Consider the following 24,023-nt stretch of genomic DNA (forward strand, 5'->3'; position numbering starts at 1 on the left):
AAACCCATTAAACTTTATTTGAATTTCAACTTATCGCTTGATTACCGATTGATAGGATTCATAGAAATTACGTATACGTGAAAATGACATGGAGTGCACCATCAAATATTGTTCTATTGTTCATGTTTTGTTTTTGGACCAACTCTTTGATAGTAGCATATGCAAACATGATATTATAGCTTTAAATGTAATTATAAAATGATTTCTCTCTCACGAAAGTGTATTCTATTATAGAATTATAATTTTATTATAGGCCTAGACATTTCATGAGATACTTTATTATATCAACTCGTTTTTGGGTTGATAATGGACCAGATTAGGCAATCAATTCACTACTGTTTTTTTTCTGTATTGATCATCTCATCAAATCATTGATGGGCCAGCCCATGTATTCGTTTTTGTGCTTTTTGGTTTACTCCTGCAGAGGGCGACCGAAGACTGTTGGAACCCGGTTGGAACCACAATCTGCACTCACRCGAAAGGTTGTTTTTAATTAATAAATGTATCTATTTTAATGAAAAATAAGATGCTCCAGTGGGATAAATTACATAGGACTGTTTTTAAAGGAGAATGAGTCCAATAAAGGCCAAAGGCTTATTTTAATTTTGGTCCTCAAAATATAGGCTACAGCTTCAAGAATGGGTTATTACACAATGGCCATGCTCCTATTTACCCAGACACTTTTTTAAGAATGCTGCTTGACAGCATTCAGGTCCCCCCTGACCAACAATGACACATTGCAGAGTTAAACTAGTGCAGAGGCGCAAAGCTCTGGTCCAAGTTAGAATATTAAGAGCTGATTAAAAAGCATGGCCTGCACCATTGTTCTATTCCCTATGATTTAAAAAGTGTGCAAGGAGGATGATTCCAAAATGTATACACAAAACCTGTTGACCACAATGTACCTTTATTTAAAATAACCACACTTAACACTGACAGTCGATTTAAGGTATTTTCACAAGGTTATAATCAAAGAAAACAAATTCTTAATCTTCTTAGAGAAACAGAAAACGTATATAGTTCTCACCAAAAGATCATTCATAGACCAACATGTCACGTTACTTGTCATGCATCAATGTATGATCTTCAGTAACGCTACTAGTTCAGTAGAGCAGTGTTTCCAACCCTGGGTACCCCAAAACAGAACAGTTTTGTGGTAGCCCTTGACAAACACACCTCATTCAACTCAGTGTGGGCTTGATGATTAGTTGACAAGTTTAATCAGGTGTGCGTGTCCAGGGTTAAAACAAAAATATGTGCTGCTGGGGATGCTCGAGGACTAGGGTTGGGAAACACTGCAGTAGAGCGTGGAGTGTTCAGACTATTTACTGTATGCAGGACGACATTATTGGATTAGTAAAACTAGAATGTATTCATTATCCTATTTCTAGGAGTAGAACCTTTAAAAGTTAATTTGCTGTGCTATTTATACTGGTCAGTTATCTTAAAACATTTGTCCGTCGTACAATATTGGAGTACTTGGTAATCATGTTTAGGACACTAGATATTTTATAATTGTATAGCATTATATAATATTGTATAATTGTATTATTATACTGTATATAATATATTTATATTATATATATATTATATTTATATTACCCCTCCTGACATCCTCCGACATGGATGGACGTSGAATACTGACTTGTATCACGGGTGACCTAACTGGCAATCCAGTACTGTTCATCGCCAAATCAGTAACTTCACCATAAGAACAATAATGTTACCGCCTGCTATCAGTTGACCTTTACAACTGCAAAAGCACCATAAAAACATGCAATAAGCCACAGTAATATTGAGCAGAGCTCTAAAAACAAGTCATGCTTGGTTTTCTAAAATGTTACCCCATCGAGAGCCTTATTAAATATCTMCTCARTCACGGAAGCCATCACACATTTGTACTTGTGCTCTTACTGGAATTACCTCCAATCCACCTGAAGTGCATTGAGCATAAAGTTGAGCCTTGACAGGCCTTGTGCCGTAGATTCCATTCCACTTCATCAAGGAGAAGTCTCATGTAGGGACATAGAGCCCGAAAATTCCTTGTGTGCCCGGCTCTTGTGTCAGCCTGTCTTGGTCTTACCCTCCCTCGAGTTCTGGTAAAGGGGGAGTGCAAATACTGTAGGCTTGGTTGTGTCACTGAAAAGGAAACTGTGCACTGCAGCTTGATGCTTTGTCTCTCCCCTGGTGGTGGAGTCTATGAACTGTTGCTGAGACGCCGGCGAATGAGTGAGGCTGGCTTGGTCTCTGTGTCCTCCTGGTCACTCTCACACTGTCTCTGACAAGGAGAGATATCGCAGTTTAGTTCTCTTTTATCGGATTCACACTATAGGGCAGACAAATTATAGTGTGCTTGCTCGGTTATTTTGTTTTTCACATTGTTCTTTTCAGAACAGCTCAAGCAACTAAGATGAATGCGTAACCATGTAGGCCAGTCCAGTACAACTTTGCTTGGCTCGGTTTGGCTCAGTAGTGTGCAAAGGGAATTTGAATACAGTCAAGTTCAATGCAATGTTTTCTACCTCATGCTCCCTTTTTAGTCTTTATTTATGTGATTTTATAGATGTCATCAAACACATAAAAACAAGAGATAAGCAAAGCTTGGATGATAAGCCATTTGAGTTAAGGATACAGTAGGCTATATCACCTGTTCATTTTCAAAGCCTGGAAATATAGCATTTTTGCAATGAATAGCATTTTTAACAATAGAGGTTGGAAATGAGGGGCACACTTAATGGCCAATGTAATGGGTTTCGTTCGAGTGTAAATCTTAGTTGGACTGTCATGGCAGCCTTACTCACCAGTTCCTCGCCCACCAGTGCACTAGTCTTACAAAGCAGCTTCAGTCGATGCAGCCTGTTACACATCCATACCATGTTATATGACATCTACAGAGAGGGAGAGGGAGAGGGAGAGGGAGAGAGAGAGAGAGAGAGAGAGAGAGAGAGAGGATCAGAGGAAAGGAGATATGAAACAAGATAGAAAGAAAAGGGGAGGATGGAGAGAGGGGACAACAGAACATAAGAGTCAGATGTTAGACAGAAAAAGACAGATCAGGAGAACAGAAGAGTAAATATCGAAGACAGAGAGCAAAATAAAATAGAACGCGAGAGAAATTGATTGAAAATATAATATTTCAAGCTGCAATACTAACTACCACAGTAGCACAGAGTTTCTTAACCCAGAGGCGCAACTTCGCGAGAGAAGTGAAACATTTGACTTTAGTTCTTAATTTTCACAAATATAAAAGCACAACCTAGATTCGAGACAATGTCTTAAGTAGTTGAACACCCCAACCTCATGAAAGTGACAAACTGACACGTTTTCATTTTCGTTAAAAACAGCTTTATATCAATTTGACCTTCGCTAGCCAATGTTGCCATGCCGTCGCCTACAAGTGTGATTGGGGACTTCTATTTGAGGAGCTGTTTCTGCCTATCTTCATACTGTATTGTCTTTGACAGTGCGCTAAAAGGTCKTTTACACACAAGTTACACCTCAACTTCATTAGTGTGTCTTCCCCACAACCTCTACATAGCTTTATATTACCGCTATCAACCTGCCTTATAATTGAGGCTATACATGAACATGTTTAAGATTGGGTACGATTTCATTATTCTGGATACCATATCATTCTGTCTTAGCAAGGATATTTAGCACCTCGCTAAAATGCGCACTTTAATTCATTTAAACTTTGCACATGAACATACAGATCTATGTCTCAGGCTCTGAGCACTGCTCAGTCTGTTTCTATGACCCACTTGCTGTGTCAACATTTGCTGTTGTGTTATTTGAGCACCGACCGGCTTAACTGACACTGATGTATAGGTCCTGCTTCTCAATGTAGCTGTACGTTCAAAACCGGTTTTGTGTTTGTCTTGTGTAAACTACATTTAGTGAACATGTACTCTGTTGTCTCAGACTATAATGTCAGTGTGATTTGCGTTCTAATAGACAGAGTAGACTTTAAAAGGGCCTTTCGGACGAAACATTACCGCTTCACGTTCATGCCCTATTTGTTAGTTTAGTTCCACAAGACGAGCATTGACTGTGTATCAATGCCCTTAGTTTGATTTCATTCTGTGTAACAAAACGCATGCACATTTTCAAGATTTGAGCTTTATTCAGTGTCATAATAATATGTGATATGGCATAAAATGTTGGGACAAATATAGGACATATATCCTACTCACCTTCCATTTCCTCTTGGCATTGAACTTCTTAAAGGTCTTCATGTTGATGGAGGAGCGATTCCTGTTGGCCACCTGTTTCCGTGTCAGAGGCTAAAAAAGAGGAAGCGATGATAAGTGAAAGAGATTAAAAACAAGTACACATATAAAACGTGCAATATTAAACCGTTTGTCAGGTGCAAAGCCTTGTGCTGCCGACCCTCACCTTGATCCATGGGTGGTGTAGACACTCCTCAGCAGTCATTCTCTCACTACACAGAGACAGACCGACAGAGAGACAATAAGGATCGGCACACAGACAGACAAAGAGAGAGGCAGACAGGCGGGCAGGCAGACAATGGCAGCCACATACAGTCAAAGGGTAATCTATTCATTTGATACATGTAAGTTCATATTCTATTAAAAGCAGCTGGGGAAAAAAGCTGTCATTCTCAGCTGTCATTATCTTACTACACAGAGACAGGCAGACAAACACTGGCAACCACAGACAGCTAGACAAAGGGTGATATATTCATACAATACAGAGTTCCTATTCTATCAATAGTGGCTGGGAAAAAAACAAGTATCTGTCCATTTACGATAGGTGCAAAGTCACAAAATAAGTGATCCATTCACTATTCCAGTCACCGTTCCATATTTGTTCTTGACATCGTAAAAGGACATCATAGTAGGCCAAATTACCCATGACCAATGCATTATTTACTTCTGATCTTTCACAAAGAGCTTCTGGATGAAGTCTTTGGCCATGGCGCTGGTCATGCTGAAGTAGTGGTCGTCAAACTTGTAGTTCAGGGCTATGATGTTCCTCAGTGTCTCCTCGTCCGTGTCCCCTTGGAACGGGGACATACCACTCAGTCTGGGAAAATAAAGTGGAGTCGGGGAAAAGAAGGTTGCTGTTACTATAGCCCAATTCCAAGTCAACAGAGGAAGATGGCAATATTGTCACATTTGTATAGGGTTATAGTAGGCTAAGGGTTGATTTGGAATTGGGGATATGTGTAAATCCAAACGTACAGTAGCACCCCCCTTTTCTCCCTCAACTTACAGTATGTAGGTGATCACTCCGATGCTCCTATAGGGGGATGTAAACACAAACAAAGATCTAACAGTCATGTGGTTATTTTGTTCACAGGCCTAGAGAGGCTCAGTTCTTATCTCAATATCTTAACTTTATTCCAAAGGATGTCGACAGAGCTGTTGTGGTGAGTAGTTTTTTAATGTTTGCTTTCGTATTTCCAAATGTACTATAATCAGCTACCTCTAACATTTTCCTGCCTGAGGCTCTGGGGGGAGGGGCATGACACATCGAAAACATAAGCCTGTGTTTGTCCCTAAAATAAACCTCAAAGATCAACACAGACATCTGAATGATCATTTACTTTTTCGGGGATAGTCACAATGTGAAATGTCCTGGGGTAAGTTGTTTTTTACCCCAAAGTCCTTACATTTTTGCACCATTTATTAACGCTGGGGTGTAGCGCTTCTAGGTACACTCATATTCCACTGTACTACAATTAAGTCCAAACCTTTAGACTCAAAACAGTTCATTTCTGTGTAAAAAACAAAACAACACAGTATCTAGCCGAAACCCACTAGAGAATCGGATTGTTATACAGTAGCTGAACTCATAGAGTGAAGCTAATGCATTCAACCAGAAACAGTCACACTGTGTTTTTAGGGAAAGGAGAGAGCGTGCCTACACATGCCTGAACGCATCCCAAGGGCTTACTCATCAAGATGGAAGGGGGACAGTCTTTGTATATATATACACACACTCACCACATGTCCACAGCTGTGCTCAGAGGTTCGTAGTTGATCACTTCAGAAGCTGAGAAAGGGAGAGATGATTATACAGTGAGCTCCACAAGTATTGGGACTGTGACAAATGTTTTGTTGTTTTGGCTCTGTACTCCAGCACTTTGGATTTGAGATGATCCAAGGAAGTTTGGAATATGATTGAGAAAGTTAGACACTCAAATATCATACCTGCCCAAAAATGCTAACCTCCCCTGTTATTGTAATGTTGAGAGGTTAGCATGTCTTGGGGGTATGATATTTGTGCGTCTGTAACTTTCTCACTCATCATTATTCACAATTCATTCAGGACTATCCGTAATCATGGTAGCAGCCACATTAATGTAGAAGTGTTTAGAAACATATTCTATTCTTATTTGCAATAAAAGTGACTCCAAAATGACACAATACATTATTTACCACTCATTTTTATTGGGCACAAAATTATCTGAAACACAACCAAAACAAACAGCAAATGGATCCAACAACCTCATAGTATATTGTATCATTTCAAATGCAGTGTTGGAGTACAGAGACAAACAACAACAAAAATGGGTCACTGTCACAATCATTTTGGAGCTGTGTGTACTATTATTATTATTATTACTGCTGAACTGTACTTCATTATCCTCATTGCATTGTACTGTATTTACTGAAATGCTGTACCACTATACTGCTTTGGCAATATCTACAAATTGTATTTCATGGCAATGAAGCAATCTGAGAGMCAATCTGAGAGTCTTGTCTATGCATGTAGCTGCATTTATGAAAAACACGCTAACCCCAAAGGCCTGGAAGTTTGAAAATTCCTTCACTATCTGTGAAGGAAACATTTTAATTTTCAAGAATGCWAACTGAACACTGCATTTATCAGAAACCCATTCATAGATTGTTTGACTGGTAGGAACAACGCCAGTGGCTTTGAGATAACTTCCTCCACCAGTCGCATTGTATTATTTAAACCTATAGTACTTTAGCTGCTACTGCTGGGCAAACACATTTGAATTCCAAACAGGACCAGCTTTGTAACCATGCCAACCTTATCATGCTGACCAAATCTGTGTTGAAGCAGCTAGTATTTGAGAACAGCTTGAGATGTGTCTGTCTTGGGGCAAACTTCCAGTTGTTTCAAAATCTAATAGGATTTTAAGGATAATTTTGCTTTGTCATATATTACTAAATATGTAGAATATAATTACTATATTGATAAGAGGTTTCTGAAATTATCTGGGTTGGAGGGTAATGTAGTTATGACCTGAAATGGCAACTTTCCTAGACCATCCAAATCGCTTCTGTTTCAATTGGAATTGCAACCACCCTAGTTTACCGTAACACCATCAACACAGATCATGACACTGCACTTCTTGCACTGTCTCCATGGAAACACCTGGACCTAGAAATAGGAGCTCACTTCCACAAAAGAGACCTCAGCCACATAGGCACTGCATTACAAGGGGCCTGTTCCAATTCTTTAATAACGTATCTGCCCCTTTCCACCACACCTGTTTCCACTCCCAAATCATCCCTCTGCCCTTTTCACCACTTTCAGTTCCCTATTAAACCAGCATGCTCCTTCCTACACACTAGAATAGTTTGCTTGGTGATGCCACGGGGTGGCCCTGTCTTTCGTGTGATGATTAAGTGCCTTAAGTTGTAGGAGTAAAATGTCAAACATGTATTTTATTCTGCCTGAACTTATGTTGTATCCATTCTATCCATGCTATGATAATTACCTTTTATGTTTAGTCCTGGCAGCCTCCTTAGTTTGTGGTTCTCTGTAAGTCACTTGTCACTACTTTGTCCTGTCTGCACCTTTTTATGTTGATGTGTTTCTAATGTTTCCCTTTTGTATATCCCTTCCAGACCACCACATCCAATCCTATCTCCAAGGKCTTACAATCCACATCCTAAAGCACATCCTTCCTACCGGCCTTACAAGCCCTACCTCCATTCCAAACCCTCCCCCGTGTGCCTCTGTTCGTTCCCGTGTTCAACTGTGTAATAAATACCCCTAAACCTGAATTATTGCTACATCTCCGGATTGGCATTCTGACCGATGCACCATGGTGGCAGAAACAGTCCTGAACGTAGCTTAGTCTGTCCTTGTCCTTTTCTTCTGTTTCCTTCCTAAAAGTAATCACTGGTGTGACAATTTGCATATAACGTAAGCAATAGGTTTCACTACATAGCCCTCAAGAATCCAGTCGTGTCAATAAGTTATTCACAACAACTGTAGGTAGAGGGGAAGGATGCATGCATTTACATAGTATTTAAACAGGGCCTAACTCATATACTCACAAATGTACTGGGGGGTGCCACTCATGCACCTGTACTCCTCCCCCGACTGGAAGCAGTGGGCCAGCCCAAAGTCAATGATCTTAATGTTGGGGTTTGGTGCCATCTTGTCCGACAGCATGATGTTTTCCGGCTGATCGTGGAAGGGGAGTACACATTTTACATGCAAAATTAGGACAATCTGACCATAAAGGTCAACAGGATGCTGACCGACCTGACCGTGAACAGCATGTTCTTCAACACCCTAGTGCACAGGCACACTCCCTTTAGTGGCAGCTGTGGATACAAACATGAGCATGCGACATGGACGTTTGCACTAATAAGTAGCAGTGTCAGCATGTTTGTGTGGTTCTGGGATGGATGAAAACAGATATGCTCTTTTCACATTAAGCACTCATACCTAAAAGTCTAGGATTTGGGATTCAATAAATGAACAAGCTGTGTAATACTATTTTGTATGTGTAATACTACTTTAGCAGTGTTATTGGGGAGCTTAGTGTAAACCACTACTACAGACTATTGCAGCACTGGATTCTTAAATATCATATAGAGTGAGTAACAAACTAAAGAAGTTGGATCATATGTCAAATCAACACACTAGCATAATTTACCTTTAGGTCAAAATGGCCTATTTGTTTGTTGTGCATAAAGCCCACGCCCAGTAGTATCTGCTTCATGAAGTCGATGGCGTCGCTCTCTGTCAGGTTCTCCTTCTCAGCAATGAAGTCAAACAGTTCTCCTCCACTAATACTGAAAGAGGAACGAGGAGAAATGGAGAGGTGTCAGAACTTAAAGGAAAATTCCACCCAAAAACTTTTGGTATTTGTTTCATTAGTCCATTGTTGATATAGACCTAAAATGTTTTGCATGTCAGCAATAACGTTTAAGATACAGTATAACTTTCAAAATACAGAAATACAGGCAGTGTGATCAACATATAGGCCATTTTTTCACCAAGCAAACTATTCTAGGCTTGGGTGGTATACCATACACACACCTTCACTTTTCCACATTTTGTTGTGTTACAGCCTAAATTAGACATTTTGTCACTGGCCTACACACAATACCCCATAATGTCAAAATGGAATCATGTTGTAGAAATTTTTACAAATTAATTAAAAATGAAAAGCTGAAATGTCTTGAGTCAAGTCATAAACCCCTTTGTTATGGCAAGCCTAAAGAAGTTCAGGAGTAGAAATGTGCTTAACAAGTCACATAATAAGTTGCATGGACTTACTCTATGTGCAATAATAGTGTTTAACATGATTTTTGAATGACTACCTCATCTCTGTACACCACACATGCAATTATCTGTAAGGTCCCTCAGTCGAGCAGTGAATTTCAAACACAGATTAAACCACAAAGACCAGGGAGGTTTTACAATGCCTTGCAATGACGGGTACCTGTTGGTAGATGGGTAAAAATAAAAAAAAGCAGACATTGAATATCCCTTTGAGCATGGTGAAGTTATTACTTACACTTTGGATGGTGTATCAATAAACCCTGTCACAAAGATACAGCCGTCCTTCCTAACTCAGATGCCGGAGAGGAAGGATTTCACCWTGAGGCCAATGGATCAACAACATTGTAGTTACTCCACAATGCTAACCTAACTAACAGACTGAAAAAAGGAAGCCTGTACAGAATAAAAAATATTCCAAAACATACATCCTGTTTGCAACAAGGCACTAAAGTAATACTGCAAAAAATGTGGCAAAGCAATGCAGTTTTTGTCCTGAATACAAAGTGTTATGTTTGGGGCAAATCCAATACAACACATTACTGAGTAAGTACCACTCTCCAAATTTTCAAGCATAGTGGTGGCTGCATCGTGTTACGTGTATGCTTGTAATCGTTAAGGACAGGATAAAAAATAAACGGAATAGAGCTAAGCACAGGCAAAATCCTAGAGGAAAACCTGGTTCAGTTTGCTCTCCACCAGACACAGAGATGAATTCATCTTTCAGTAAGACAATAACCTAAAACACAAGGCCACATCTACACTGGAGTTGCTTACCAAGAAAACAGAATGTTCCTGAGTGGCCGAGTTACAGTTTTGACTTAAATCTACTTGAAAACCGATGGTAAGACCTGAAAATGGTTGTCTAGCAATGATCAACAACCAATTTGACAGAGCTTGAAGAATTTTGAAAATAATAATGGGCAAATGTTGCACAATCCAGGTGTGGAAAGCTCTTAGAGACTTACAGAGAAATACTCACAGCAGTAATCGCTGCCAAAGGTACTTCTACAAAGTATTGAGTCAGAGGTATGAATACTTATGTAAATTAGATATTTCTGTATTTCATTTTCAATAAATTAGCAAACATTTCTAAAAACATGTTTTCACTTTGTCATTATGGGGTATTGGGTGTAGATGGGGGAGAGAGAAAAGTCKATTTTGAATTCAGGCTGTAACACAACAAAATGTGGAATAAGTCAAGGGGTATGAATAATTTCTGAAGGCACTGTATATTTGGAAATAGCCACGGTATGGTATTTCAATACCGTCAATAACCATTGCAACTATTTCTTTGATGTTTTTAAATAAATTGTAATATCTGCAGATACTTTTTAATGAAATACCTGCAGTCAACTTGTGCAATACGTTAGGATATAAAGAAGATTGCGTTCTTCATTTCACCTGTCGCAATTTGTCATTATAAATCATACTGATAGTCCCCAGTCACGTGGTGTTTGTTGACAAGCACATAACGATGAGAGACCAGAGCCTCGAGTCACTCATTCACTGTTGTGCAGCACGCGCCAGGTAATCTAGTTACAGTTTGGACTTCACAACTAAATGTTTGCCAGTTAAATATCTTGTAACTATTAAGTTAACTGTCTAAAATGTGCTAAATGCTCTGCAGTTGTGCATTTGGTGTGTTAATTTAGTAGCTAGTTAGCCATCTAGCTACGTGACTAGCTTCTTCCAAAATCAAGCTTTACTTGGTAACAGTAGAAAATCCCCTCCTGGATCAAGAGCCTTGCTGTCTAATATCTGAAGGTACGACAATCTGGATACCGCCCAAGCAGCATCATATGATGCAAACAAAATGCATCAAACAGGCTGTATTTCTGTATTTTGAAAGTTATATATCTTGAAAACTTGATTGCTGACATCCAAAACATTTTGGGATTATATCAACAATGGACTACTGAAACAAATACCAAAAGATTGTTTTTGGGTGGAGTTTTCCTTTAACTCTACTACATAATTCAGCCACATCATCGGAATCAATGACTTGCCCTGCATGTATCTCATGTCAGACCTGGGATTAAATAGTATTGGTTTTCTCCCTCCTCCTCCACTCCCTCCACTCACAGCTCCAGCACCAGCACCACCTCGGCCCGGCTCTCAAACACATCCTTCAGGGCCATGATGTTGGGATGCTGTAGGGCCTGCAGGACCTCAACCTCCCGTTCTACATTCTTCCTCTCCATGCCCAGCCGGCTGCTAGCACACTTCCTGATCTTCAGGAACTTCCCAGCCCAGAGAGCCCCCGTGGCTCGCTCGCGCACCTCCCTCACCTGCCCAAAGTGGCCACTGGGGTGACGACAGAGTGAGACAATTTAGTTGTTGTTTGGAAAAGTTTTGAAATGGCTAGGTCCTTCCTGAGCTTGTACAATAAAAATGTGTTCCTACTGAACACAACACAGGTTTATTTATGTTGTGTAATTGCAATGTAATTTTTACAATGCCTTGCAATGAAGGGCACCTTATAGGTAGATGGGTAAAAAAAAAACTCTGACATTTCAGTATTTTCTTTCTATACACAATTCAGTCAGTTTTTGAATTATTCCAATTGCTTACATTGAATGTTAGTTCACATTGAACTATGCAGCAAGACAGCATATGCAAAATTGACCTTGAAAAGTAATTGAACTCAGAGTTAAAATACCTTCCTCACTTAAACAGCCTCATACAAGAAGACCTTTTATAATGACCATCCTTACCTCCCAAGTACTTCTCCGATCTCATAGAGGTCTTCCACATTCTCAAGCATATTAAAGACGGCCATACTTCTCTTTTTCTCCCCAGTTTATCCCTCCGTTTCCACCCACTATATATTACTGGTGGTTCAAGTCCAAGTACTGCATGGTGCACTCAACTATTGCTTCACTAGGTCGGGACCTGAACAAAGAGAGAAAGAAAACAATTAATATCACAGTTCTAAGGCAAACGTGATAGCATGCAGGGGTATTCAACTCTTACCCTACGAGGTCCGGAGCCTGCTGGTTTTCTGTTCTACCTGATAATTAATTGCATACACCTGGTGCCCCGGGTTAGAGGGGAACAATGAAAAAATACAGTGTAACTGACTTCAAGGTCCAGAGTTGAGTTTGAGGGGCATAGGGGATAAATTGAATCCTGACTTTTGGGGGGTCTTTATTATGGATCCCCTTGGCAGCAGCTACTCTTCCTGGGGTCTAAACACAACGCACATCACACAAAAAACGAACAAAATAATTCAATTAAACAGTATATCATAACACCACTACATATCTATAAGACAAAATGTATAATACCACCAATATTGAGATGTGCTTCAGATGTGCACCCACAACTCAAATGTTCAGACATATCTTCAGTTGAGGCCAATGGATGATATTAGCTTGAGTTCGAGTTGTAGGCCTACGTGCATGTCTGAAATTAGGATTTGGCTCATAATAAGCAGGGGGCTCTATTACAGCACAAATAACTTAAAACCATAAACAGTAACAGAACAATGAATCAACAGTAGTGGCATAAGGGTCGTTCCATTTTATTTAAATAATTTCTGGACCGCACCCATTTTGAAGGAATTGCAAATAAGTCTGGCACCAGAACCGATTGGCAAACGTACTGCAAATTCAGAAATCATGTGACTAAACGGAATAAAAAGAAGAAGAAACTACACTATGAAACAAAGATAAATGACATAAAGAATGATAGTAAAAAGCTTTGGAACACCTTAAATAAAATTTTGGGCAAAAAGGCAAACTCAGCTCCATCATTCATTGAATCAGATTGTTCATTCATCACAAAACCCACTAATATTGCCATCTACTTTAATTATTTTTTCATTGGCAAGATAAGCAAACTTAGGCATGACATGCCAGCAACAAACACTGACTCTATACATCCAAGTATAAGTGATCAAATTATGAAAGACAAACATTGTCAATTTTCATTCCGTAAAGTGAGTGTGGAAGAAGTGAAAAAATGATTGTTGTCTATCAACAATAACAAGCCACTGGGGTTTGACAACTTGGATGGAAAATGACTGAGAATAATGGCGGACAATCTTGCCACTCCTATTTGCCTTATCTTCAATCTAAGCCTACTAGAAAGTGTGTGCCTTCAGGCTTGGAGGGAAGCTAAAGTGATTACGCTACCCAAGAATCGTAAAGCGCTCTTTACTGGCTCAAGTAACAAAATATTGTAACAAAACGTTCTCAATTTCTATATGATTTAAATTCCCAAAATATTCCTAATTTCTGTATATAAATGCTGTAAACACATTCCACTCCACGTCGTGTTCAGCGCTTCAAGCCAAGCCCGCTCTCCCCCCCGTGAAATTTCAGTAGCATCTCGAACCTGCACTTATCTGACCAATCAAACATTACCCTTTCCACAGCAAGCTGCTCTATCAGTGCAAATTGCTGGAGTAAAACATTGAGATAAATATACAAAAATGAACGAAAAGGAACAATGTGAACTGTTACTTTTTTGGGACCATAATCAGTTCAGAACTTTATTTTCTTGTCAAAAAATGGGACGGGGCCTCCCGAGTGGCGCAGCATTCTAAGGCACTGCATCGCAGTGCTAGAGGTGTCACTACAGACCCGAGTCTATCACAACCGTCCGTGATCGGGAGTCCCATAGGGCAGCGCACAACTGGCCCAGTGTCGTCCGAGTTAGGGGAGGGTTTGGCCGGGGGGGCTTTACTTGGCTCATCGTGCTCTAGCGACTCCTTGTGGCGGGACGGGCGCCTGCAGACTGACCTCTGTCGTCAGTTGATCTGTGTTTTCCCCCGACACATTGGTGCGGCTGGCTTCCTGGTTAAGCGGGCGGGTGTTAAGAAGCGCGGTTTGGCGGGTCATGTTTCATGGACGCATGACTCGACCTTCGCCTCCCGAGCCTGTTGGGGAGCTGCAGCGAAGAGACAAGATAGAAATTGGGGAGGAAAAGGGTAAAATACACCTTTTTTTTAAAAAGAATACTGGGACTAACAAAATAGCAGTTCTGCTCAGAATGGAATGATGGGTAAAATATTTTGGTTCCAACCCCTGATGGGAAAATCAGTTGTTTTAAACTATACTGTCAATATTCCATAGGAAGCTTATTGAAATCATAGAAATATAGATAATAGAACATACATTCCCATTTATCTTGACGTTCGATGGAGGGTGGACCGGCGGCCATCTTTGTGGAAGTAATTGGAAGTAAAAATTTCAATGATGTACCAGCTAAATTGCAGTGGTCTGAAGGGATATCTCCATTCTATTAATAATATTTCTATGATTGAAATGCTACCCACCCTGTATTCAAGAGTATGGTGTGTCTCAACCAATGGCGGTCACAACACAAACACTTCAGATTATGTAAAACAGGGTCTAAACTACAACATATGCGAAAATGAAAATAAATCTGAGTTGACACGTTTTTGGATAATTGACATATAACAAAAAAAAGGACAATTTGTATTTAAAAAACACCTTTTTCTAGAAATTATAAAATACTTTGACAACCCTGTTTAAGTTTTTAAATGGTATCAAACTCAACTGTTTATCTTTACCAGTGATGAAGACATGGATGTCTCATGGTATAGTGGGGTCTGCAAAATGGGTCAACTTTGAGCACCTCCATCTCCTAAATGTTTTGGCAGTTCTGACCACTTCTACCCTGGGCAAATATGTATGGAAAGTTTCTGTCACACCCTGATCTGTATCTGTTTGTGCTTGTCTCCACCCCCCAGCAAGTGTCTCCCATTTCCCCCTATTATCTCCTGTGTATTTATACCTGCGTTTTCAGTTTGTCTGTTGCCAGTTCGTCTTGTCTTGTCAGGTCTTACCAGCGTCTTTCCGGTTCTGACCTTTCTGCCTGTCCTGACCCTGAGCCTGCCTGCCGTCCTGTACCTGCCTGCCCTCGACCTGCCTTTTGCCTGCCCCCTTTGTTATAATAAATATTCTGAAAAGTAATATCTGCCTCCTGTGTCTACTACAGTAACCTCCCAGGCTCTCAGTAACCCCGCTACCAGCTGTGTTTCTCCCAAGCTTACCCCGGCTTACCTTGAACCCCGCTTACCTCCCCCGGAGCGCTATGCTGGAGATCCAGGAACCTGCCAAGCGTTTCTCTCCCAGTGCTCCCTCATCCTCGAGCTGCAGCCTTCTTCATTTCCCTCAGATCGTTCGAAGATGGCGTACCTGATAACTCTCATGTCCGGGAGAGCACTAGCCTGGGCTACAGTGGTGTGGGAGCATCAATACACTGTTTGCCTCAGCCTGGAGGAGTTTGTGGCGGAGGTAAGAAAGGTGTTCGATAATCCGTTGTCAGGGAGAGCGGTTGCTGGTAAGCTACTTGAACTGTGCCAAGACTCTCGTAGTGTGGCAGACTATGCAGTGGACCTCAACTATCTCATAGCCTTGACCATACAGATCGATTGGACGCTACGGGAACGTAGGAAGGAGAGGAGGTTTATCCCGGTCACACTCGCTCGTCCACGATTCCCACCTCGCCTCCGAGGAATCCCGGACGTTCCCGAAGTCTACATTGCCGGGAGAATCCGATGTCACCCGAGTTCCCTCGGGAATCACCGAGGGCTGTCAACTCGTCTCCTCCGGAACCAATGCAATCGGGCAGGGCTAGATTGTCTCCTGTTGAACTGTTGTGTAGACTGAGCACCAAGAACTGTCTGTATTGTGGTACTACAGGACATTACATATCTACCTGTTCCTTAAAAGACCAGGCTCATCAGCAGGTATGAGCATGCTGGTGAGCTTCCAATCTCCCATTACTCGTACCCCTCTTCATGCCATCCTGCTGTGGGGTGACCTGTCCAAATCTCTCCGGGTGCTCATTGACTCTGGTMCCGACGACAGTTTTATGGAGACTACCCTGGTGTCGGAGCTGGGTATCTCCACACAACCCCTCTCCATTCCCATGGACGTCACTGTGCTGGATGGGCACTCTATTGGCAGAGTCACCCACCATACGGTTCCCATCAACCTGCGAGTGTCAGGTAATCACAGTGAGTCTATGCAGTTCCTGCTCATTGAATCTCCTCTTGTACCCACGGTTTTGGGGTTTTCCAAAGGCACAGTCCCCTGATCGACTGGGCTACTGGTTCTATCATGGGTTGGAGCCCGTTCTGCCACTCGCATTGCCTGTAGTCGGCGCAGCCTGCCACGGGACGTCTTCCTGCAGGCTTGGGAGAAGCCTCGGATCTCTCCGCCATTCTCGCAGAGTACCAGGACCAACGGGAGTTTCAGCCAGGCCCGTGCTACATCTCTCCCTCCGCATCAACCCTATGACTGCGCTATCGACCTTCTCCTGGGCACTACTACGCCTCGGGGGTGGCTTTATTCTCTGTCTGGTCCGGAGACCAATACTATGGAAAGGAACATTGAGGACTCTCTTGCTGCAGGGCGTATTCATCCATCTGCCTCCCCCGCCGGTGAAGGGTTCTTCTTTGTGGAGAAGGACAAAATCCTACCGGGGCCTATCTCATCGGCTTTCGAGCCTCTCCAGGGGGGTGATGATCTTCTCGAAGTTGGACCTTRGGGAACGCTTACCATTTGGTTCTGATACGGGAAAGAAGACGAATGGAAGACAGCTTTTAAAATGTCTAGCGGGCACTACGCGTAGCTTGTTATGCCGTTCGGACTGACCAACGCTCCCGCAGTGTTCCAGGCCCTGGTTAACGATGTGCTCCGTGACATGCTGAACCGGTTTGTGTTTGCCTACCTCATTTTCCCCCGTTCAGCTCAAGAGCACGTCCTCCACGTCCGACAGGTCCTTCAGCATCTCCTGGAGATCCAGCTTTTTGTGAAAGCAGAGAAATGTGAATTCCATCGCTCCACCATCTTCTTCCTAGGAAACGTTATTGCTGCAGGAAATATTCAGATGGATTCGGACAAGGTGAGAGCGGTGGTGGATTGGCCTCTAGCGACATCCAGAGTGCAGCTGAAACGTTTCCTGGTGTTTGCTAATTTCTACCGCCGCTTCATCCGGGGTTACATTACCCTGCCTTCCCCCCTCTCAGCACTGACCTCTCCCGAGGTTCTGTTCACCTGGTCTTCAGCAGCTGACCGGGTGTTCTCGGACCTCATGCATCAATTCACTAGAGCCCCCATATTAATCCATCCATTTCTGCCCAGGACCAAAAGCTGCATCCCTGCGATTTCCTTTCCCATCGTCTTAACCCCGCTGAGAGGAACTATGACGTGGGAAATCGAGAACTACTCGCGGTCAAGATGGCATTGGAGTGGAGGCACTGGTTAGAGGGTGCGGAACATCCATTCTTAGTGTGGACTGACCATAAGAACCTGGAATATCTCTAAACTACTAAGCGCCTCAACTCAAGGCAGGCTCGATTGGCCCTATTATTCACTCGTTTTAACTTTACTATCTCCTACCGCCCTGGGTCCAAGAATGGGAAGCCTGACACGCTCTCACACCTGTATAGCCCCACTGCTACACCATCTGACCAGACGTTTGTCCAGGACTCTGCCCAATCCCCGGTCCTGGAATAGGAACGTTCCTCTAGACTCACCTGCCATCCTGGCTCCCGTCGGACCCTGGCTTTCTTCCGACAACGTTTTTGGTGGCCCATCATGGTTTCTGACGTCTCCTCTTTCGTCACCGCCTGCACTTAGTGCGTGCAGAATAAGGCCCCGCGGCAAGCTCCGGTTGGCCTCCTTCAACCATTCCCTGTTTCTCACCGCCCCTGGTCCCATTTTCCTGGACTTCGTCACTGGTCTTCCTCCATCAGATGGCAACACCACCATCCTTACGGTGGTGGAAAGGTTTTCCAAAGCKACCCATTTTATTCCCCTTCCCAAGCTACCCTCAACCAAGGAGGCTGCCATGCTCATGTAACACGTCTTCCGGATCCATGGACTTCCGGTCGACATGGTCTCTGATCTCGGTCCTCAGTTCTCGTCCCGGTTCTGGAAGGCGTTCTGCACTCTCGTTGGGTAGTCGGCCAGCCTGTCCTCAGGTTTTCACCCCCAGTCTAATGGCCAGTCGGAGCGAGCCAATCAGGACCTGGAGATAGCTCTTTGTTTTCTCCTCTCCGCCAACCCCACCACCTGGAGCCAGCAACTCGTGTGGGTGCAATACATCCGCAACAACCTTCCCTGCTCGGCCGCTGGTCTCTCGCCCTCTCGAGTGTTCCTTGGGATATCAGCCCCCGCTCTTCACTGAGGAAGAAGTCAGCATACCCTCTGTCCAGATGTTTGTCCGCCGCTGTTGCCGTACCTGGAAGAGAACCCGGTCCATTCTTTTCAAGACCACCTCCAGCTATCGGCGACGGGCGGACCGCCACCGGACCCCAGCTCCCCGCTATTGTCTCGGGCAGAGGGTATGGCTTTCCACCCGGGATCTGCCCCTCCGGGTAAAGTCCCGTAAACAACCCCTTTATTGGCCCTTTCCCAATCTCTAAAATCCTTAGTCCCTCTGCTATTTGTCTTCTGTTGCCCCGCACCCTCTGTATACATCCCACTTTTCATGTCTCTAGGATTAAACCTCTGTCTCACAGCCCTTTGTCTCCTATTTCCACCCATGGTGTGAAAACAAACATGATTAAAATAACAGGCTAAAACCCTCAGAAAGCCTCAAGTGTCAAAGTAAATCAACCCATTGGTGATCAGTTTTGAAAGGATTACTGATATTAACTATAGGGAAGTATTCTCCTTGAAGACGTCCAGTTGTGCCTAATATAATTAACCAAATGCAGGGAGGGAGAAAGAGAAAAAAAAGGCTGACAATAAACCAGCATCATAAAGACAGACAGAACGACAGACAGACAGACAGACAAAAGCCAAATATGGCATGAGAAAGGGAGAAAGAGAGAGAAAGAACGAGAGAAAAAGAGAGAGAAAGAGAGCAAGGACAAGACGGGTCAACTTTAACAGTTTGCAATCATATAAAGTAGGAGAGGGAGCAAGGGAAAATCAAATTGGCTTTGTTACATGCGCCGAATGCAACTGGTGTAGACTTGCTTACGAGCCATTCCCAACAATGCAGAGTAAAAAAACTATAATTAAATAAAAAGTAATAAAAGAGGTATAAAATAACATAAGAATACAGACAAGAGAGACAGACAGAGTGAGCTAATGACCTCTCGCAGGACGAGACAGAGGAGAAGGGAGATACGTTTAGGCATAAGACAGAAGAGGGAAGAGCTGGATCGGAGAGAGAGAGAAAGCGCAGGCTCTCTGAAGAAAGAGTGGGTCGGAGATAATACCAACAGGGGACGAGAAGTGGTCAAGTGACTGTTGAACACACCATACCCTGTCTGTCTGTCTGTGTATCAGAGAAGGGAAATGTGTCTATTAGTGACAGCATGTGAGTCTTCCTGTATACTCTCTTTCACTCTCGGACTCTGACTGTATTCATGCATGTCCCCCCCTCCCCTCAGCCATGTGCTAAAAATCATTCCTAGATGTTGTTGCCTCCCATGTGTAACAGTAAATCCAATGCCAGACTCTACCAAGAAGAGATTCCCGAGACTCCCCTCGTGATCCACCCCCAGCTTCCTACCCCAATACCATGAAGTCAACAAAAGTACAACATCCTGAGAACAACTGTGTTGATTCAAGAACCAGCTCCCGCGCAACTACAAAAGCACCTCTTCCCCCAATAGCACTACAGTGGCACAATGGCCCTTGTCTTTGAATGGTGCACTATGACGTCATCATGTCAAGAGGTCCGATAAGTGGCTAAAAGTGAGGCCTCGCTCCTGAACATGTGCCAAAACAGACAGACTGTGGCTTACTGCTTCATATTTTTTTAACCATGCAAGTCAGCTAAGAACAAATTCTTATTTACAATGACGGCCTAACCTGGCCAAAACCAGGCGACGCCGGGCCAACTTTTCACCACCCTATGGGACTCCCAATCACGGCCGGCTGTAATACAGCCTGGATTCGAACCAGGGACTATAGTGACACCTCTTGCACTGAGATGCAGTGCCTTAGACCTCTGCGCCACTCGGGAGCCCTAGGGCACTCTATTCTGAAGAATAAGTGTGAGGAAGATGTTTCGGCTGCAGGAGCCAATTTGCCTCTAAACAGAACATATAAGGTCATTGGACTATAAGGAGTAACGTTAGGCTCCTTCAATCCATTACTGGGCTACTGCAGACCCTGACCACACCTGTGTGTCTAAGTGAATGTGATCTGTTCATTTTTCAACATGATGTTGAGTTTGGCCTTACCCTTCTGTGTGTGTGTGTGTGTGTGTGTGTGTGTTTGTGTTTGTGCGTGTGCATGCGTGTGTGTGTGCATGCGTGTGCATATAAAGTCGTTGACCAGCTAGTCATTGGAATGCATTTGTAGAAAATACTASTATGAATTCCTAACTGAAGTGATCACCACATAGAGCAAAATACTTAGAGAAGATTATGATCATGTGGATACCACAATAATGATATGAAAGCTGAATAGGTTGGAATTGGGGAAATACGAAAGCCAATGGGGAGAAAGAGAAGTAAGGGTGCATAAACTTTATGCAAAGCAAAAAAAAAAAAWAACAGAAGTTCAGATCAACCAGGTATGAGAAAAAAAAATCCCATAACTCACGCCAAACATCGACGCGCACAATGTATCCAAAAGAAACGGTGGGTAACGTGCCTAGCTTTCTCATTTTCAAATGACCAACCTTCAGATTCTGTCAATCAATTACTACCATCAGGTCATAGCAGAACACAACCCGGAAAAAAATTATATTACAAAAGGTATTCCACCGTTTTTAAAACTCAACTAGTAAACTCAACCAGGAATGAGCGAGAGACAGAGCGCTATGATTGCTGCAGTGATGCGCAATGGACTTTGAGAGAAAATGGGTGATATGACTTAATTATGAGTTAATAACGTATTGTACAAGCATGTGGTGTGTAGTCTGGGTGGATTACATATATATAGAGAGAAGCATAAATCATAGAGAAAATACCGAAAATAAAAAATGCGTCGAGAAGAACATGAGGAGAAACACTCACCCAACTGAATGCCAGAATGCTGTTTGGTCTTCTAATGCGTTGCAATTACTTTTCCTTCGTGACAAGTACGAGGACGACTAGTCAACGACGTAGCAAACTTTCCTGTGCCATGTGTAAATAGGCCTACAGCCAGAGTTCTTTACAGTTAGCCGTGGAATGCGGAAAAGTTCACCTTATTTCTGCCCCTCCTTCAGTTTCTGTGTAACTTTGTTGGGAGTGCTCGCTTGCCTAGGTGCAGCCCCGCTTTGCCTCGGTTGTCACTAGTTACCACAGCCACAAAGTCAAAATTAGCTATCTTAAAAATGTATGCAAACTAAAATGTGCTTTTTGGTCTTAACTTAAGGTTAGGGTTATGTATAAGGTTAGCAGTGTGTTTAAGGTAAAAATATTTTTAAGAAGATACATTTTTTAAATAGGCGGGTTTAGCCATAATTATGACTTTGTGGCTGTGGTCGCCAATGATGATGCCACGAGTTCTTCATTCTAGTCATGCATTGCTCAAGGAAACTGGGCGCGCTCACACACACACACACAATATTACACACGTATGGACTTGAAACTCTCACAATTAATATGTTATGATGACTACTGGTATGTGGTACTGATACAATACAGACAGCACATTCCCCTGGGAGCAGCGCAGAGAACTCATGCAGGCTCAACTCAGCAGAGCTCACGATGCTCTTCGCTCAATTACACACACGCACCCAATTCCCATCACATCGAAGTAGTACCACTACACACACAACCAGATGTACACTAGGGTATCACACAAACACGAACTAGGATAGAGAATGTGACTGTAAAGTAGCCTATGCATTACCAATATAAAATTGACCCCCGCCCCCTCTCTCGCTCTCCCACACACACTACATGGCGAGAATGGCATGTGGTACAAAACACTACAACCGGTATTTACAACTGTGTGCATTTCATTTTACAATGGACTCATCTGGATGAAAAGAATTACCTGAAATTCATTGGAATCCTGTTCTCGGAATATCGCCTATTATAATTATTCAGGTAACGTTGTTTCGTTTGAGTCCCGACATACCACAGRAATGCAACATTATCTGATACAGAAAAGCAGCACATAGCTGGGGTATGAGTAAATAACGGTAACGTCGTTTTACGCACTAAAGGCGTAAGGCTATGGAAAGGGGCTCACCTGTTTTCAAAACTGTCCTCGTGGCTACACACCGAGACGTGACGAGTCGTTCCAGTCCAGCCGAGGTCTGAAATTGATGCACGCACCAGGCTGTTTCAAACAAGGAAAGCACTCGGAAAAGTATTCAGACCCCTTGACTTTTTCCACATTTTGTTATGTTACAGCCTTATTCTAAAATTGATTAAATAGTTTTTACCCCCTCATCAATCTACACTCAATGCCCCATAATGACAGAGCAAAAACAGTTTTTGGACATATTTGCTCATTTATTAAAAATAATAAACTGAAATATCACATTTACATAAGTATTCAGACCCTTCACTCAGTACTTTATTGAAGCACTTTTGCTAGCAGATACAACATTGAGTCTTCTTGGGTCTGACAAACTTGGCACACCTGTATTTGGGGAGTTTCTCCCATTCTTTGCAGATCCTCACAAGCTCTGTCAGGTTGGATGGGGAGCYTCGCTGCACAGCTATTTTCAGGTCTCTCCAGAGGTGTTCGATCGGATTCAAGTCCGTGCTTTGGCTGGACCACTCAAGGACATTCAGAGACTTGTCCCGAAGCCAATCCTGCGTTGTCTTGGCTGTGTCGTTGTCCTGTTGGAAGATGAACCTTCACCCCAGTCTGAGGTCCTGAGAGCTCTGGAGCAGGTTTTCATCAAGGATCTCTCTGTACTTTGCTCTATTCATCTTTCCCTCGATCCTGACTAGTCTCCGAGTCCCTGCTGCTGATAAAAATCCCCACAGCATAATGCTGCCATCACCATGCTTCACTGTAGGGATGGTGCAAGGTTTCCTCCAGACGTGACGCTTGGCATTCAGGCCAAGGAGTTCAATCCTGGTTTCATCAGACCAGAGAATCTTGTGTCTCATGGTCTGAGAGTCCTTTAGGTGTCTTTTGGCAAACTCCAAGCGGGTTGTCATGTGCCTTTTACTGAGGGGTGTCTTCCGTCTGGCCACTCTACCATAAAMGCCTGATTGGTGGAGTGTTGCAGAGATGGTTGTCCCTCTGGTAGGTTCTCCCATCTCCACAYAGGAACTCTGGAGCTCTGTCAGAGTGACCATCTTGGTTACCTCCCAAAACCAAGACCCTTCTCCCAACAATTGCTCAGTTTGGCCGGGTGGCCAGCTCTAGGAAGAGTCTTGGTGCTTCCAAACTTCGTCCATTTAAGAATGATGGACTGTGTTCTTGGGGACATTCAATGCTGCAATGCTGTTTTTGTTACCCTTTCCCAGATCTGTGCCTCGACACAATCCTGTCTCGGAACTCTACGGACAATTCCTTCAACCTCATGGCTTCGTTTTTTCTCTGACATGCACTGTCAACTGTGGGACCTTATGTAGACATGTGTGTACCTTTCCAAATCAT

General features: G+C 42.9%; 1 protein-coding gene across 3 annotated transcripts; it reads right to left on the minus strand.

Annotated features, from left to right (window-relative positions):
• Nucleotides 1-890: 890 nt before the first annotated feature.
• Nucleotides 891-22,741, minus strand: LOC111955009 (death-associated protein kinase 2). Of its 3 annotated transcripts, none has more exons than XM_023975021.2 (12): nt 22,653-22,741; nt 12,237-12,414; nt 11,605-11,826; nt 8,891-9,029; nt 8,283-8,412; nt 5,970-6,018; nt 5,236-5,262; nt 4,894-5,046; nt 4,396-4,441; nt 4,194-4,283; nt 2,802-2,888; nt 891-2,278 (listed from the first exon to the last, which is right to left on the minus strand). In XM_023975021.2, exons 2-12 carry the CDS (start codon nt 12,299-12,301, stop codon nt 2,198-2,200), a joined length of 1,089 nt encoding a protein of 362 aa, XP_023830789.1. In that variant the 5' UTR covers nt 12,302-12,414; nt 22,653-22,741; the 3' UTR covers nt 891-2,197. The 3 variants fall into 3 exon arrangements, with proteins under 3 accessions (XP_023830789.1, XP_023830790.1, XP_023830788.1); XM_023975022.2 differs by lacking the exon at nt 22,653-22,741 and adding an exon at nt 22,455-22,593; XM_023975020.3 differs by lacking the exon at nt 22,653-22,741 and adding an exon at nt 21,485-21,697.
• Nucleotides 22,742-24,023: the final 1,282 nt, after the last annotated feature.

The sequence above is a fragment of the Salvelinus sp. IW2-2015 genome, linkage group LG30, assembly GCF_002910315.2.
Source record: "Salvelinus sp. IW2-2015 linkage group LG30, ASM291031v2, whole genome shotgun sequence".
NCBI classification, from domain to species: Eukaryota; Metazoa; Chordata; class Actinopteri; order Salmoniformes; family Salmonidae; genus Salvelinus; species Salvelinus sp. IW2-2015.